The sequence below is a fragment of the Brachyhypopomus gauderio genome, chromosome 1 (assembly GCF_052324685.1).
Source record: "Brachyhypopomus gauderio isolate BG-103 chromosome 1, BGAUD_0.2, whole genome shotgun sequence".
NCBI classification, from domain to species: domain Eukaryota; kingdom Metazoa; phylum Chordata; class Actinopteri; order Gymnotiformes; family Hypopomidae; genus Brachyhypopomus; species Brachyhypopomus gauderio.
The window spans coordinates 9,700,136-9,718,175 of NC_135211.1; the positions used below are offsets into that span (position 1 = coordinate 9,700,136).

At 38.5% G+C, this 18,040-nt stretch overlaps 1 protein-coding gene across 2 annotated transcripts in view; it reads left to right on the forward strand.

The window, feature by feature from the left end:
- Nucleotides 1-226: 226 nt before the first annotated feature.
- The window catches only part of iffo2b (intermediate filament family orphan 2b), a 33,074-nt gene continuing 15,260 nt past the window's right edge, over nt 227-18,040 (forward strand). The window contains exon 1 of one of the 2 annotated variants that reach the window (XM_076987252.1): nt 227-1,176. In XM_076987252.1, the coding sequence (XP_076843367.1) occupies nt 695-1,176 (482 nt within the window). In that variant the 5' untranslated portion in view covers nt 227-694. The remainder of the gene's footprint in view (nt 1,177-18,040) is intronic. The other variant, XM_076987261.1, reaches the window with a different exon arrangement.

Here is an 18,040-nt window from a genome sequence, read left to right on the forward strand (position 1 = left end):
ATCGATTTACTGACGCACTCTAAAATGCCAAATTCTAAGTATTTACTACTAGTTACGAGATGTACATGTAGGCAAAGCAGGACGCAGGTTATTCGCATCAGGCTGAAGAGACGCGTCCGTCTGTGTGAGTGTGCGCGAGAGTGCGTCTCTGCTCTCGCGCCCGGGATGGGGGCGGAGTAGGTGATGCGGTAGCTGAGTTTAGCACCATGTAATATGATCCCGCGGCGCCGTTAACATTGGATATAAACCAGTCCCGTAACCACGCGGTTAATCCTGGTAGTGACACTTCGTACAGTCGGTTTAAACTAGGTTGGATAATTTTTTTACAGAAGTTTACAGAATCCGCAAAGGCTGAGGTGGATTTACAAGGTCTCATATTCTTGCGCATTTGACAATGAGTCGCAGGCTGTCCGCTGCATCGCAGCTGTTAAATGAAAAAATGAGCTGACACCAAGCTGCCTCTGGACGTTGCTACACTGTGGTATGACCAATGTTTGTGCATATTTCTACTAAGAAGGTAATTTTTTATTCCGACAGAAAAAAAATTATATTGACAGTGATGGTGACATTACTTAAAATCGCATTCACAGATCTATACAGTACGGACAGATTGCCTTAAGTGAGGGTTTGGATTGTGTGAATCTGGTGCTTGGTGTACGCCGCAGTCTTCAACTTGATAAATCTGAATAAAAGGATGAACTCTTTGCTTTTTGGAGAGGCTTTGTCCGCCAGTATGATTACAACACTATCTGGTAGTGGTGCGTCAACGGCTGGTTCTGCCCTGCGGAATGACTTGGGGTCAAATATTCACGTCCTGAAGACACTGAACCTGCGGTTTCGCTGCTTCCTCGCCAAAGTTCATGAACTGGAGCGCAGAAACAAACTATTAGAAAGCCAGCTACAACAGGCATTGGACCGATCCCGGTTTCAAGGTTTCTTCAGTCGTGAAGTTGGCGTCCAGACGGACTCGAAGGGATCCAGACTCCCTGGCAAAATCTGGAGTTTTACACACGTGCGGAAGCACGGGGAGCACTTCGAGACTCTCCAAGGGCCCGGCGTGTCCTGGACGCATCCAGACGGTGTCGGGGTACAGATCGATACCATCACCCCAGAAATTAGAGCGCTCTACAATGTGTTGGCCAAAGTCAAACGGGAGAGAGATGAGTACAAGAGAAAGTGAGTACTGCTAAAAATGACCCCTATATCTGTTACTGAAAAAAATTATAAATATGTCAGCCCTTAGTGTCCAAGGGTTTAATCTGTAATGGAGTTTTTATGCTTGCCTATTGTTTTAATCCATTGGAGGCCTTTTTTTAGTACTGCATTGAACCTAAAGCTTCAGCTCAACATTTCTGAGAGCAGACAGATTCATTGCAGCACAATATCTTGGCAGAGGGGCAAACATGAAATAGACCAGACTGCTTAAGACCTGAGAAGAATAAAATGGACATTTAGGAGTATTATGGAGGGTAATATGAGGGTTTTAGGGAATCTTAAAGCAACACATGTGATATTTAGGTAGTGTAGAGTTTGATGGGGGAAAACAGTTGTAATCTCTTGACTATTTTCAGTGTGCAGACTGTCAGACAGTCTATATCTATATTTCATGCATCATGGTTTAAAGCTGTGACAAGCGTGCTTTTGAGGGTATTTGTATTTCCTAAAGGCATGGAACATAAATGTGTTTTCATTCACAGTTGTGTAATCCAGAGGTGAAACATCTTTTGATGCAGCCCTGCACAGTCAGATTTGTTATACATCCCCACTGCAAATAATGATTAACCATGGATCTAAAGTACCTAACATAGTATATGGATTTAGAGTACCTAACATAGTCTGTGCATCTTATGTACCTAACATAGTAGGGAATACCTTCAGTGTACAGGGACCTACATCATCAAGGATGGGCATCTCTTTTGCTATGTATATCTGTATCTCAAAATATCTTCAGGCGTATGTCGGAGTTGTTATGTTGAAGTTTATTTTTATATATATTTTTATTGTAATGATCACTACAGCCAGGAATGTTGGTCTCCACATACAAGCTTGACTTCTCAGTCATTGGCTTTGTAGTTTCAATCCATCTTAAAAAGTAGGAATAGGAATATTCAAATTATTTAGAGCTTCACTGCATCTTCCCATATGGGTACAATATGTACCCAAAATGTATAAATATATGTTGATTCTGCATTTTGTAAATTAATGTGGAGTGAAATTGATTCAATTTATTACAAGGAATTACCAGTGATATTTGAGGTTGAATGAATCACTAGATTGGAGAATCATTTGCTAGTCTGATGAAAGAAGCAGTTCGTAACTAATTACTATTATCTCATTAATGCTTATTGACACTGAACTAATTTGACACTCTGTGCAGTGGACATTCAGTGGACATCCCAGTTTCTGTGTGAACAGAGGTATTTAAAACACTGGTAGTAAATTACTGCAGCACTAAAAACAGAAGGCATAAATAAAACATCTCCTTGCATAGTGATTGTCCACAGCCTAGCGATTACTTGCGTCAACTACTATAGCTACAGTATTCTTGAGGAATTCTGGGGGCCTCTGTCAGGTATACGGATGCACTCTGACCTGAGAGTCATGGCGAATTCTGATGACATTTTGCTGTGTTGCAATTTATCAGGGATTTCATGGGAATGCTGGAAAATGTGACTGGGGCATGCCTGAATGATCTGAGTGAGAAGACATTTCGTGTGTGTGTGTGTGTGTGTGTGTGTGTGTCTGTGTGTGTCTGTGTGTGTCTGTGTGTGTGTGTGTGTGTGTGTGTGTGTGTGTGTGTGTGTGTGTGTGTGTGTGTGTTGGAGACTCATGTATTCTCCTTTTTGAAGCTGTTACTGCCACCTCTTCGTCGTGGTATGTGCTGACTCACCAGCGAATGCATCCTTACTAACCAAAAACGTCAGTACGCTTGGCCTGAGGGGGGGAGAGTGAAGCAGCCCTGTGTCCTCTCTTGCCCCGTGTCCTCTCTTGCCCCGTGTCCTCTCTTGCCCCCACTCTTTTTTTTGTCTGTGCATGCATCATGTGCTGGTTAGTGGTTTCCATGTGAGTAACTGGATTGGACAATTTAGTCATAATTTCAATCATTTCTTGGCTGGTGTACATGCCAATATATACCATTCTGTAGCAATCCATGTCTAATGAAGGAGACATTTCATATGTGCCAAGATTTGTGGACTATTTATATGTAGATGACATCCATGACTGGAATCTTTGTTCCTGTGCTGATATGTCTGTCTGCCTTGTATCCAAGCTAATGGGAGATTATTTATAGTGCTGTGGTTGTAGTTGTTTTTGGAAAAGGTTATGATTTATCTTATGGGTGTTGGGTATGATTTTGTCTCTAAAGCAACACAAATCCTTGAGGAAAGTGCCTGAGGGTTCCAGATAAATCACATAAGGGAATCACATAACTGTACAGGTGAAAAGAAAACTAACAGGTGTGCGTTAGGTTACTCAGAGTCAAACACGTGAGAAGAAGCTATCGGGTTCCATTATTTTCTGCTGTAGTTATGAATCAAGTGATAATGTGACTGAAATTAGGAGGGGAGAAAATAGCACCTGTGTGTTTGATTCAGAGTTTTCTTGTATCTGGAAAATGGCTGACTAATTCAGAATGTATTAAATTGTCATTTAAAGTCCTGAGTTCATAAAAGTTAAAAAATAATTTTAAAGCATATCAGTAACACTAATAGTAGCAATCCCAAAAATACATTACAAGAAATAGTTACAACTTTTCTAATGATTCTTAAATACTTAATACACAGTTTAGCTGTATACATTGTGGATCATGTATATCATAATTAAGTTAACATGATTTATGAATAGCCACCTTTGCCCATATAGCCAGACACAGAGTTTTACTTTCTCCCGATTTCTAGCAAACTGAAAATAAGCTCAATTTTTCTTTGCCTTTCCACTGAATTCTGTACCCTCAGAACACTTATTTTGCAGGACCATCCTCCTATATCACCTATCATCTTGCTGGGTGGGGTCACTGGGTGAGATCACTGGGTGGGGTCACTGGCTATTGGCTCCTATATTGCTTATGTGTATAGGTGCGAATGGATGACTTCATAATTTTAATACAACCTTTTAATTTGGTCTCTGTCAGACACAGACTGTAACATGTTTTATGTATTCTCAGTGGTGCCAGTGGAGAGTTGAAAATCAAAATTATAACAAAATGGCCTAATTTCACTACCTTATTTTTACCTTACACAGTCTATTGCAATTTTTAGTACACAATAACACACATGTTTTATGAAGGTATACAACCTAAAACAAACTGTGAAAATTTAATAACAATATGGGAAGGATATGTGGCAGAATGATTACCACTTTTTATGAGGTAGAAGGAATTGGCAGTGAATTTATGAAATCGTGCTCACATGCACACAAATTCTGACATGACTGGCCCACCTGAGGCCCACCGCCTGCACCGAGGGGACTGAGGCTGCTTGGCCGGGGAACAGGAGCCTTGACTGTTGCTGTAGAACTGTGGAACCACCCTGCGACCACGGACTTGTGCTAACGGGCCGCCCAATGGAGGATGGGTTCCTTTTTGAGTCTTGGTCCTCCCGAGGTTTCTTCCTAATCCCCACCCTATAGGGAGTTTTTCCTTGCCACTATCGCCTTTGGCTTGCTCATTAGGGATCTGGACCCATACGATTGTAAAGCTGCTTTGTGACAACGTGTGTTGTGAAAAGCGCTATATAAATAAATTTGACTTTGACATCCGTTAAAAAATTATCCTAAATCACCTCAACACGCCAGATATAATCACTGCTATAATAGGATACCCTGAAAGAGAATTATAAACAGCTTATTTACTTCTGACAAATGTGAACAATTGTGAAAACAAAAAGGTGAGCTAGGTGAGTTAAACATCACTTTTCAAACAAATTTTCATACTTCTTTTTAAGATTTATGTTTATTTGTTTCTCTTTAGTGCACAGTAATATTGCATTTTTGGTGATCTCACTGGTAATGTACTATACAGAGTTTCACCTGGTTACACCCCCCCCTCCAGAACAAACACAAGTCAAGTAATAAAGTACAGAATAACACATCCAAGTAGCTAAATTAATTCAGAATTAATCCTTTGATTTTTTTTCTGTCAGTTTTTGCTGTTCCTGCAGATTCATATTTCATATTTTCCAGTGTAACAGTAGTCATATTGTACTTTGATTGACATTTGGAAAGGCGGTTTAATCTTGCCAAAGGTAGATAATTAAACTCTATTACTGCACACAGACTCAAGTGATCTATTACAACCTATTACAAGAAGGGCAAGTCAGTAACAGTCAGAGCCTACTAGATGAGTACTGATAAAAACTATGTATGAGAATTCAGGCACAGTAATTGTCTCTGCTAATTGGCTCTGACTCTGCTAGAGTCAGAGCAAACACCAAACTCCACCATGTCTTAATAGACATTTCTGGAGCAATTGCTCTATGAAAGTAGATATTTCTGGAAGTTAAGTTGCATAGCAGAGCTGACAGCTAAGTAACATACATCCATAAATGCTAACTTATAGAAAGTATAGCAAGCAATACAAAAAAAAAACACTATAAAATTATCCCTTTGTAAAGTCTTTGACAAGTCTTCTTTGCTAATAACCTCATACATGTCGCTCTTGGTGTACACCAGGAATATTCTACCAGTGATTACTGTGCTGTAAAGACATTGTCTTCCTTTTGTGATTATAAATAAATAAATAAATAAATAAATAATTTGCCAGCATATCCATTGTGTGAAGGGCCTCTACTCTCTGCAGCTATAAAGAGATGAACTGGGGTGACTGGCCTGAACATACACTGATCATTATTATGCAGTTTACTGATTGAATCCTTTATCTGTCCACTGTTGCAGTCAGCATGTCTCAGTGGTTCCTATAGCTGCTGCATTGAGGCGAGAGATTATGAAATGTAGAGTCATTGCACACTCAGCATAGTGGGTGTAAGTTTGTTTGCTGTATGTACATGTATTTGTGAGTGAGCAAGGAGAGGCACTGCAGTCAGGTCAGTGACACATGTACATACTGAATGAAGAGATATAAGACAGTGAAACACTGCACTCAGGTCAGTGATTACGGGTATATGTACATACTGAATGAAGAGCTTTGACCAGCTGTTGTTCTACTGCACCTCACCATCACCTAATCACCTCACCATCACCTAATCACCTCACCATCACCTAATCTCTACCACAAACCTTCCCAACATACCAGTGGGCTAACTCTCCACACAGTTCTGTAATCTGTTCAAAAGGTCATCCATCAGTTATGCCAGACGTCTCACATGCACCACAAACACTTTCCCTTCCATGAATAATTCAGTTGCAGCAGAATTGAGCACATTGCCTTGGATCAGTGCAAGCAACACAGAGGTTTCCACCCACCAGCAGTTTAATGATGAAATGACTAATTACGGAGCTGCAGTCAGCTGCTTCAACTGAGAAACATTAAGACTGAATCAAACAATAAAATACTGTAGAAACATCAGCCTGCTAGACATATAAATATTAGCTTTTGTATGGGCACAGTTGTTATGAAAATAATGTTACTTTTGGGTTCTTTCTCACCTCTTTCAGGATTGCCTGTTTTGTTTTTGAATGATATTAATTTGGATGATGTTTTTGGATATTATGGAGGTGCAATCATAGGAAGATTCACAGTCCTGAATTTTCTCTATTTGTAGACAGTGTGTATAATCATGGATTAATGTACACCCTGGAAAAGACTTTTCCAGCTACATGCATCTCTATAACACTTCTTCAGATGTCTTATTTTAATTGAAGCTTGGTACACACTGACCAATCTTTCTTGAGATAAGCAGATTTATCAGGAAACTGTGCAATGTGTTCCATCTCTTTGACTGTTAAGTCTTGGAAAAGTCACTGATACAGAGGTTCACTTTTTCTACCCTTCATTGGGGATGTTTACTCAAAGGTTTGTCCAACTAACAATTAGCTTGCATACATTTTGATTTTGTTTGTAGGTACACAATTGTTAATGCGTTTTGAGGTCTGGTGAGCTATATTTTGTTTAAACAATAATTTAAAGTCCCAGGTAAATTTTTTTCATGTTGTTTATTTTTGGAGGGAGACAGATGGGTGCTTTATACACTTCATGCCATGTTTATTATTAAAGTACTAATGATATATTTTACATATTTGCATTCATAACTAATCTCTCATGTGACCTCATATAATCAGCTGTTTAGTCAGTACTTAAAATACCTATAATTCCATATGGTAATGTTTTTTTTTTGCCATAGAATAATTATAGCACTTGGAAAATGGAATATTAGCTAATTAATTAATTTTGAATTAATTTATTTAATGGTAACAGTTAAGATTAATTCAGCTGCATCTAATCCCAGTGCATGGTGGGAGCAGCCTTCATAAGAGGCCCCAAAGAGGCTTGTTCCACTTCTGGCTCCACTGCTGTGGCCATAGAATGGTATCATTCCACAATCGCAAGATAATGTCAGCAGACTGGCTTCCCTTCCAGCGTTCTGGTTTTTAGAGCAGCAGTATGTATCTGTCCCTAAGGAATATGCACTACATGCTATGCGTGGTAGAAGGTAATATCAGTAGGCAGTAGGTGGCTGACAGAGCCAGGCCTGGTCTTCCTCATCAGGGACCCTGAGGCTGCTCTGTGTGCCAGCACAGCCTGCTGAGTAGCTACACTATGGACCTTTAAGCTCTTTCATGCATGTCAGCCTGAATCTGTTTCAAGCTTGGGGCAATTAGTGTTTTACTAAAAGATAAGTGATAAAAGATAAAAAGATAGGTATAATACTAAATTATAATACTAATTTTTACAAAAAGAAAAAAGATAGGTATAATATAAAGTATCTTCACAGCTGTACTTTAAGTGAAAAACTGAAAGTGTTCGAGCATGTTATGATCTCTGAGTTCAGTAACAAATATGTTAGAATGGTATATTTTTCATGGCTTTATAGTCATTCAGAAAGAAGAATGAAGTCTTTCTTATTAAAGCATTCAGGCATATGAGAATAATATTGCTAGGGGCGTCCATTTCTAACCTCCTCACGTTAGGCATTTGAAAGAATTTTGTGCACTAATTCAGGGCCACTATAGAAACGACTTTATTTGGAAACTAAAGTCTTAGGCTTTATGTTGAGACATTCCAGAGGAAAATATCAGGAGACCATTAACTTCTCCCAGACAGCATTTCATGGCATTCCAGTAAGTGTCTAGATAACAATGTGACCATGTTATAGTGGGAGTGAATGGGAGGCAGTGAGGGAGAAACAGATGTGGTGCTGGGAAAGAAAGATCAAGGCAGCGAGAGTGAGATGTAAGGAGAGGGAGAGAAAGGGATGACGCAGTGATTTAGTCTCGCCCTGATTACGAGGCACTGTGCCCAGCCAAGTTGGCTGACATACACTTTGGCAGTTTGCTGGGTATCAACATGACGACACCAGGGCCTATGTCGTAACTCATTGGGTGCACCCACGCCTGCATTATACATAGAGAATGCATGTAAATATTGCACATAGATTTTCATGCACATCATTGTACATTGTGTGATAATCATTGTACTCCTAGTTTGCTTTCTAAATGTTGCACTATTGACACTATTTGAAAAAAACTATTGAAACTATTGCACTATATATATATATATATATATATATATATATATATATATATATATATATATATATATATATATATATATATATATATAGTAAAATATATACTGTTGTGTCAAAGTCAAGGCCCGCGGGCCGGATCTGATTATCTATGGCCCTGGATGATATTTAATTACTATTAGAACCAGCCCGCAGGCCACAGCCGCCCGCTGGTGTTTTGTACGCTCAAACACTACATTCCCCACAATGCAACGGTAGCCCGCAAAGTCACTGCAACTCGCACACGCGGCGAGGGTCAGCGCGGCGAAAATGACGTAATCGCAGTTGCTCCGCCCGTGCGCAAGGGCCTCGCGCGCTGTCGATTCGCGAGGTCGTGCACCTCTCGAATTTTGTAACTTTGCGCGCGCCGCGCCTCAGCGCAATGAACAAAGTCATATTTGCAGGGTTCATACACCTTTACAAGGTGGAATTAAAGCACTTGTACGTCACTTTCAAGGTCCATTTCAATATTTCTCAGCACGTTAAACTTAAGTTAAATATTTATACATATATTCGAAATGATTCGAAATAATTTGCTTTTTATTCACATTATTTAATGGTTGTTTATTTTCAATACACGCCCAATCTTAACGTCTTCACGTTCTCTCATGTTTCATCCTGGAATTACAAGAGGCTCGTATTTGTTAACGTAATACAAGTGAACTGTTCAGTCAGATAGCTATTTGTTGTGAAACGAAGTAGTTACAATTTCAAGCATTTTCAAGTACTTTAGCATAAATTCCAGCACTTTTCAAACCTTTATTATTTTATTCATTTAATGTACAGGACATGTTTTCTTTGAAGGAAATTTGTTTTTATCTGTTTGCTTGTTGAAAAATGTTTTCACTTGAAATTACTGACAGATCCATAAGAAAGTATTGCTTTATTCATTTAAGCATTAAATAATAAACACTGTGTTAGGTCTTGGTTCAATAGGCTATGTGCAATCATTTCAATATGTTTTAATAAACATTGAACCAGTCCGGCCCTCGGCTTGTAGCAAATTTGGTTTTTTGGCCCTCTGTGTATTTGACTTTGACATCCCTGTCATATATCATTATCTGGGTGTAGTACATATTATGGAAAAAGTTGTCTGTAGAACATTTCATATGATTAATTTGTTATGAACGTTAGCTCAGTTTTTCTAATGAACCACACCTCTTGTCCAACCCATGCCAGGCCCAAGCAAGCAAAATGTTTGTGGTTTAACAGTTGCAAAATGACTTTTAAATGTGTATCATCTTTTTACAGGTAGGCACATGTTCGGTGTGAACAGGAGCATGACAACTAGGCAAGTTTAGTTTTGCCAGACCAGCTTTTATTGCACAGCATTTTTAACACAAGTGTCAACAGTAGCCTGTGACATATGAGATGCTAGGACATCTGTGACATATGAGATGTCACATATGGCATATGAGATGCTATTTTTTGTTATATTTTTTGTCTTATGTCTGAGAAAAGTGTCTGAATTCGCAGAAGCATGCCATCTACTATATATTGGCAAATATGAGGTAGTTATGTATTCGTTAGTTATAAACACAGCCAAACATAAAAGTTTAACATGAAGTCTCATGTATCTCTTTAACATAATAAATAATATGAAGGTAGTCACTATTAAAAAAGATATTTACTAGTGCTGTCAATTCCAGGTGCCGCAATTAAAAGTCCTCACCAGGATTTTGCTCAAGCTTGCTAGATTTTCTATTTAGCAATCCAGGTAAAATTACTGGAATCAACACAATCCAGGAAGCCTGAGCAAAATCCTGGTGAGGACTTTTAATCGCGGCATCTGGAATTGACAGCACTAATATTTACCATTACGAAAATAAGATATGTTTGACAGAGCTTTCATATCATGTAGCAAATAAAAATGTGTGTTGACATGCTAAAAGCAATATAAATGTAAAGAAAGTCATTTTTGTTCTTGCAAAAGTAAAAAAACAGTGTTCGCTACACTAATTATTATAACAGTAGTACCTATCACCATGTCACAAACATCCCTCAAACATCTCACTAATGCCACAAACATCCCACATTACAAGCCAGCAAGTTAGAAGCTCTGTCTTCATGTGAATTGTGGATTATTTTATTTATTATATTATTTTAAAAGGCTTCATGTTTTGATGTAGTTGTTGGGAATATTGTATATATAAGCTTCCAGAAGATGTTTTTTATATATATTGCTCAGTTAGTCATATGTCAGGAGGGGAAAGACAGTTAAAGGTTTTTCTTATGTTAATCAAAAGAGTATTTTCATTGTTCAATTTAAATGATTGCATTGACCTACACAGTGATTTTGCATTGTGGTGACGTGTGCTATGTTCTTGATAAATCAAATCTAACATAGATAACTGCATACAACTACACATATGTGCAGACCCCTTGTGCATATGTGGAGCTCAGTCAATAAGTCACTCGGTGACCAAAATACCTCTAACCTAGTCTGACAAAAAAAAATTACCATTTAACCATCTGTCTTTTGTTTTTTTCATTTTATGCAGTATTGTCCTCATTGTTCATTGTAATCTCTGTGAAACAGTGTGAGTAAAAAGCCAAGAGTTTCTTTTGATGCGAACCCATAGCATATCAGCAGAATAAACATTACCTATTGTCATTACACTTAGAGAAGGCTATTGAACACCCAAAGTCAAAGATCAACATTCTGCGGCATTGCCCTATGGGCTTCTTGAAGGTGATGATTTTCTGAGAGCCCTTTTTTGTGTTTTGCTGTATTATTTAATGATACAACTTCCATAGGAACGGATTTTGCGATTAGGGTTCAAAGTAGTTTGCTGGATATTCCTCTGCACGCAAACTGTAACAAAACCACACAGGTGTTCCTATTGGATTGTGGGATTGTGTTGATTATCCCTTTCATAAAATGTCCTCTGGTCCAGTCCCATGAATGTATGAGTTGTAACAAGCCTTGAAATCTGTCCTTCAAATCTTTGTATTAGGCAATTTACACACAATCTGCAGCATTAAATCATTATCTCCATTGTTGATTTATGATTAATATATATATTGCCCCAAGCACCATCATTTAAAGTTGTCATTCAGAGAAACATGATAGAGTTTGGCAGCTTTTCTGGCCATGATTATGAGCTATTAAATGTTCTTCCCCGTAAGACGTCTTTAATCAGAAAGTTATCACAAAATGGTTTTAGGACTGTACTCAGCCCTGCCTGTTTGTAATGGTATAGCTCAGAGATGGGCGCATGTTCCAGGGCGTGATCCTCCTGAGAGATTTAAAGCATGACAGAAAACAGCCCAAGGGTGGCGGGTGTGGGTTTGCATGCCTGCTGGTTGATCTGATAATGAGTCTGTATAGAGAAATTGGGGTGTGGACGTGTATGTGTTGATGAGACTGAGGGGTGGATTGAGGAGAAGCATGTCTAGGTAGGATTAGGGTCTTTTTTGCTATAATGGCTGCACCTCACACAGCCCTCTAACTATGGAGATCCTACTATCAACTCTTCTTAGGGCATGTTTGTCATTTGTGTACCATAACTCTTAAGCCTACAGCTTTTAAAATCAAAGTACATGGACAGTAACAAAATGGCAGTAATATTTGTTACAACATGTATGTGTTCTTTGTGTATGTGATACACATGGGTGCATTACATGTGACTGCATGTATTTGCTTTTGATGCCATCTGTGACAAAGATCATACTTTCTTTGCTCAGTACTGTAAGATGTCTATATGCCCCACCAGAAAGATTCCATGGAAGCACAGTTCTTCCAAATTAAGCGGAAATTCCATGTGATTCCATGTAATTTCACACACTCTCTTTTTAATCTTCTATTAAATAGATCCGCTTAACTCGTCTGTGTGTTGTTTTCACGCCACTGTCGTTGTTTTTCCAGGATTAAACTATTTGTACTCTGTCTGGAGCATAACACCAGACTTGAGTAGCTGTACTTATGTGTGCTAACTTGCAGAGATGTGAAAGAAAATGTCTCCAGATGAATAGCAAAAGCATTGAAGTTTCAAGAATGGCAGGGATTCTTTTATTTTACTCTAAATGGACAAATTCATCAAAGTCACAAAGGGATTGAAGGATTCCTTTATTTTTACTGTAATACTGAACCAAATAATCCAGTAGAGACAGGCAGATTTTTCTAGGCTGATCAGCAGTTTTGAGTGTAAGGTAAGTGTTTCTGATGAAGTGAGTGGAGAATGCCATCACTCCCGGTCATCATCACACGCTCATTCTGATGTTCCAGCTTGAACACTGATTTCCTGTTAAAAATAAGAACTGGGGCAGATAAAAGAAAGGAAAGTAAACTTTGTAATGGCTGCTCAACTGTACTGAGAATAAATGTTTTATCCTCTGTCTCTGTAGAAAGCACCACTTTTGTAGGGCAGGTTGGGTTGTGTGTGTGTGTGTGGAATGAGTGGTATGACTACAGTTAGCCATACAAAGCGAACACCTGGGATGTGAATTCACCATCTGTTTTCTCTGTCACCTCTCTGGGCCAAACGGTTACTAAGACTGTGGTCGTACCAGATACCTGAGATTGGTTATGGTTTCTTTTTCCAGAAAGGGCCAGGAAGTATTATGCTGTCATACAACTCTGTACGTGTCTGATGTTCTTGGGCCTATTTTTGTTTTTTCTGTTTATATGTGCAAACAGTACAGGTCATATTCATATACATATTCAAATGCTAAACATTAAAGATGAGAGAGAGGACAAATTCCATTTGTGTAGAAACAATCAGAAAATCCTTTCATCATTAAGCCATCCCACATGAATGGTAATGTACTTTTTAAGCACATATTAAGAAACCCAGCAAACCATGTTGAGAGATCTGTGTTGGATTTGTAAATATTCTGTGCCTGACCATCTCTGTATGAGAACTGGAGAGGTTACTGTCTGTACCTATCACTGGCCATACAGCAGGAAAGAGGGTTTTGGTAATAATGTCTATCTGCTACACTTCTGAAACAAATCCTTCTAAAACTAAAATACATTTTGCATTAACATTGCACATGAAGGGTATCAGATCAATTCATTGTTATAAAACGCTTTCTATATAATTTAACTTTCTACATAACACCTAGCTGATTTTGGCACCAGGAAAATAGCCTTCACTAAGTCTAAAGCACACAAAAGCTGTGACACTTCGTACACGAGTTTCTTGATGAAATTTGTGACAATGACACCAGTAATTTCTCTGTTACAAAGTTTCTGTTATAAATATAGCTAACTATCTATAGCTATCTATATCTATCATCTAACTATAAATATAGCTAACCAAAACTACAATGCTATCTGGCTAACAGTTAAAACTATTTATTGTTTTTATTAGCTAAAACCCTTCTCTTTAAGTTATGGCAGGGATGTCAAAGTCAAATACACAGAGGGCCAAAAAACCAAATTTGCTACAAGCCGAGGGCCGGACTGGTTCAATGTTTATTAAAACATATTGAAATGATTGCACATAGCCTATTGAACCAAGACCTAACACAGTGTTTATTATTTAATGCTTAAATGAATAAAGCAATATTTTCTTATGGATCTGTCAGTAATTTCAGATGTCAGTAAAAGCAAACAGATAAAACCAAATTTCCTTCAAAGAAAACATGTCCTGTACATTAAATGAATAAAGTAATAAAGGTTTGAAAAGTGCTGGTATTTAGGCTAAAGTACTTGAAAATGCTTGAAATTGTAACTACTTCGTTTCACAACAAATTGCTATCTGACTGAACAGTTCACTTGTATTACGTTAACAAATACGAGCCTCTTGTAATTCCAGGACGAAACATGAGAGAACGTGAAGACGTTAAGATTGGGCGTTTTGAAAATAAACAACCATTAAATAATGTGAATAAAAAGCGAATTATTTCGAATCATTTCGAATATATGTATAAATATTTAGCTTAATTAAGTTTAACGTGCTGAGAAATATTGAAATGGACCTTGAAAGTGACGTACAAGTGCTTTAATTCCACCTTATAAAGGTGTATGAACCCTGCAAATATGACTTTGTTCATTGCGCTGAGGCGCGGCGCGCACAAAGTTACAAAATTCGAGAGGTGCACGACCAGCGCGCGAGGCCCTTGCGCACGGGCGGAGCAACTGCGATTATGTCATTTTCGCCGCGCTGACCCTCGCCGCTTGTGCGCGCTGCAGTGACTTCGCGGGCTACCGTTGCATTGTGGGGAATGTAGTGTTTGAGCGTACAAAACACCAGCGGGCGGCTGTGGCCTGCGGGCCGGTTCTAATAGTAATTAAATATCATCCAAGGGGCCATAGATAATCAATTTGCGGGCCGGATCTGGCCCGCGGGCCTTGACTTTGACACATGTGACTTATGGTATTCTGTTAACATTTTTTTTTTTTGCAGAATATATTTGTGTAGTCAGTCTTACAACAGCTCTTTCTCATTTTAGTTTTCCCATTTAATCCCACACAGTCTTTCAGCCACTCAGTAGGTGTAACGACGGTGTGTCCCGCTAACTGTGATGTCAGTTGTTCTGATGATATACCCATTATTGGGGCAGCAGGGCACTGGCCAGAGAGGGCAGGGAGGGCACTGCTATTACTCTCAGGATGTCATGTGCCTCCTCACAGCCTCCTCACTAGTTAAACGTTTATGTTTATTGTTCTTTAAAAGAAATTTGTGTGTGTGTGTGTGTGTGTTTAAATTAACTTGGTCTGTCCCTTAGCTTATTAGCATTTTCCAGTGAAACCCTCTTTGTGTGTGTTTCATTTTAGTTATATCTTCCCCTTTTTTGCTGTTACTTGTTTCTGATGCCAGAGGTGTTTAGAAAATACCTGCTTAAAAACTAGGCTTTCTGCCTAAGTACTGAGACTGTGTCTGAGTACCAAATGTTAACAGGAAGAATATTCTTCTATAGGACTTATATGACAGGTCTAAATAAATATAAATTTGTAAGTGAATGCGTGTAAGCGAGTTAAGGCCAGATCTGTTGGTATGAGGACCGAATGGAACACATTATTACCATAAGTGCTACATGATTAATTAATATAAGATTATGTTAATTAATGTAACTATGTATAAAATATGTTCATATATGATGCGACATAAATATTAAGTAAATATTTTGTAATTTTGCTTTTACTTTTCATATATAAGAGCTAAAAGTACACTGCCTTGGGGACACCACTGCACAATGACATAGGCCACATACGTTTGTGCTGTAACATTTTTATTTATACAAATGCTGCATAATTTATGCAGTTGTCATTATGATTTTGTTATTATATAAAGAAAATGTACTTAGTGCTCATTAACACACAGCATGTGTTGCTGGGCAGAATGGATTCCTTCACCCTGCTTGTATTATGCCTAATCAATACGCAGCTTGAATAAGCCTTGCAGTCTGAATGTATGCAGGGTTGTGTGTATGTACAGGCAGTATGAAACCCCATTGCAAGTCCATTGTAATGTGAAGAGTGTCATTTTGAATGTAGATGACTGGTTTGGAAAAACCTGTGCAAGCATTTCTGGCAATATTAAAGTTTACATACTCATGCCTTCCTAAGAATCTGTGTTAATATGTTGAGATTTCAACAAGGTCAACACAGTTGTACAATAGAATTATAAAATAGAATTTGATAACTTTATTTAAAATGATTGTGTTTACAGTAGAACAGTGCAAGATGTAAATAAAACTACCAGTAATTTGATTATACATAAATGTGCTCTAGTTGCCGTAGATGGTTTTCTCCCTCTGTGTATAACAACAACAATAATAGTACTATATTTAAACAAACAGAAGGGGCTGCATGCACTAAGAATGGCTTCACCTGCACAGAGCATAGAGCAGAGTCTGTCATAAGTAGCCAGATGTCTTTGGAATCTCTTGGTCACCCTAAGAGCACATCATCGGGTTGTGCCAAGCCCTTGTAAGGTGACTCTGTCTATATTTGTGACTCAGACAAAAGGGAAAACCAGTCTAGCCTTATAAGCAGTGCGATATCTGACCACTGATTATTTCTCCCATGCACTTGCTGCTGATTTTGGGTTCATTGTCATTCCAGATGCTGGATGAGATGAGGTGAAGCACTTGGTAACCTGCTCTCAGCTCTTCTCTCTTTGCAAACTTTAAAGGGCTCCTATCATGGAAAACTGAATTTCCCTCCAAATGTGTCATTGGTGAAAAAAGAATTCAGTGAGTATTGCAATATCCATGTGAGTATTGCAATAGTTTCAAAACACACCATTCATTCGACCAAACAGTCCATATGTGAAAAACAGCCATTTTTTAAATGACTGTTTGTCTGATGCAACAAGAATAACCTAATTTACATATTTCCCATTCATTCTATTGATCCATATTAGCCTAACCCAATTACATTGTAGTTCTAAGGTGTCTTTGAGCTGTGAGTGCTTGTTGAAAGATGCACAATACAGGGCAGTCAATCTGAACAGAGCTTATTTATCGTATATCCATCCTAAAATAAAGACAATAAGAGAATAAAGAGAAGTTGCCATGTAAAAAATAATTATGGAATATAATGCCACACAAACATTGAAGGTGGACTCAAACAAAAATGATAAAATAAAATGTTCTAAATGTTATAATATAAACCAATAAAATAAAACAAATATTTCATGAGACCTTTAAGACTAATGTGACATCATGGAAAAAGCTGTGCTGTATGTCTATGACATCACACTGGTTTTGTATTAATTACATCAGTTACACATGAGTGAGATATTAAAGAGATACATCAATTTAAAATTATCTTGCTAATTACAGAAATTTAAACCATGTAAGGATATAGCAATTATAAGAATGTTTGTGTGTGGTGCTGCTGTAACTGAAACAATTTATTATTTTTATTGCAACAAATTGCCTGATGATATTAGAATGAAAATGTTAACAATTCAGTGTCCTCAGATGATGTCACTCACTTATGACATCATTTCCCAGTGTCACCCTTACAGTGCGTCCTCCAAAGAAACTGATGCACTCCTGGACTGCCGTGACATGATTGGCTGGTCTCTGGAGAGGACGTAATGCAGCAATGAACCCTAGTGACCTCATGAGCTTGGTACACTGCAGCAGTGTGTTTTAAACATAGGCAGAGCAGCAGAGCCAGCACTTGAGTCATTCTCCAATCACAGGCCAAATACAGAGGCTACTCAGTTACAGCCTCTTCATTCCACAGTATCTGGCCTATGAAATAAATCTCAGTTTAACTTATAGCAGGGGTAATCAATTAAATCTTTCCGCGGTCCATTTTTGGCAGATAGCTCAGACCTTAGGTCCGGGTCCGCGGTGGCGAACGAAAGTTGTTGAGCGGGGGGGGGGGGGGGGGGGGGGGGGGGGGGGGGGGTGTTGGCGAACGAAAGTTGTTGAGCGGGGGGGGGGGGGGGGGG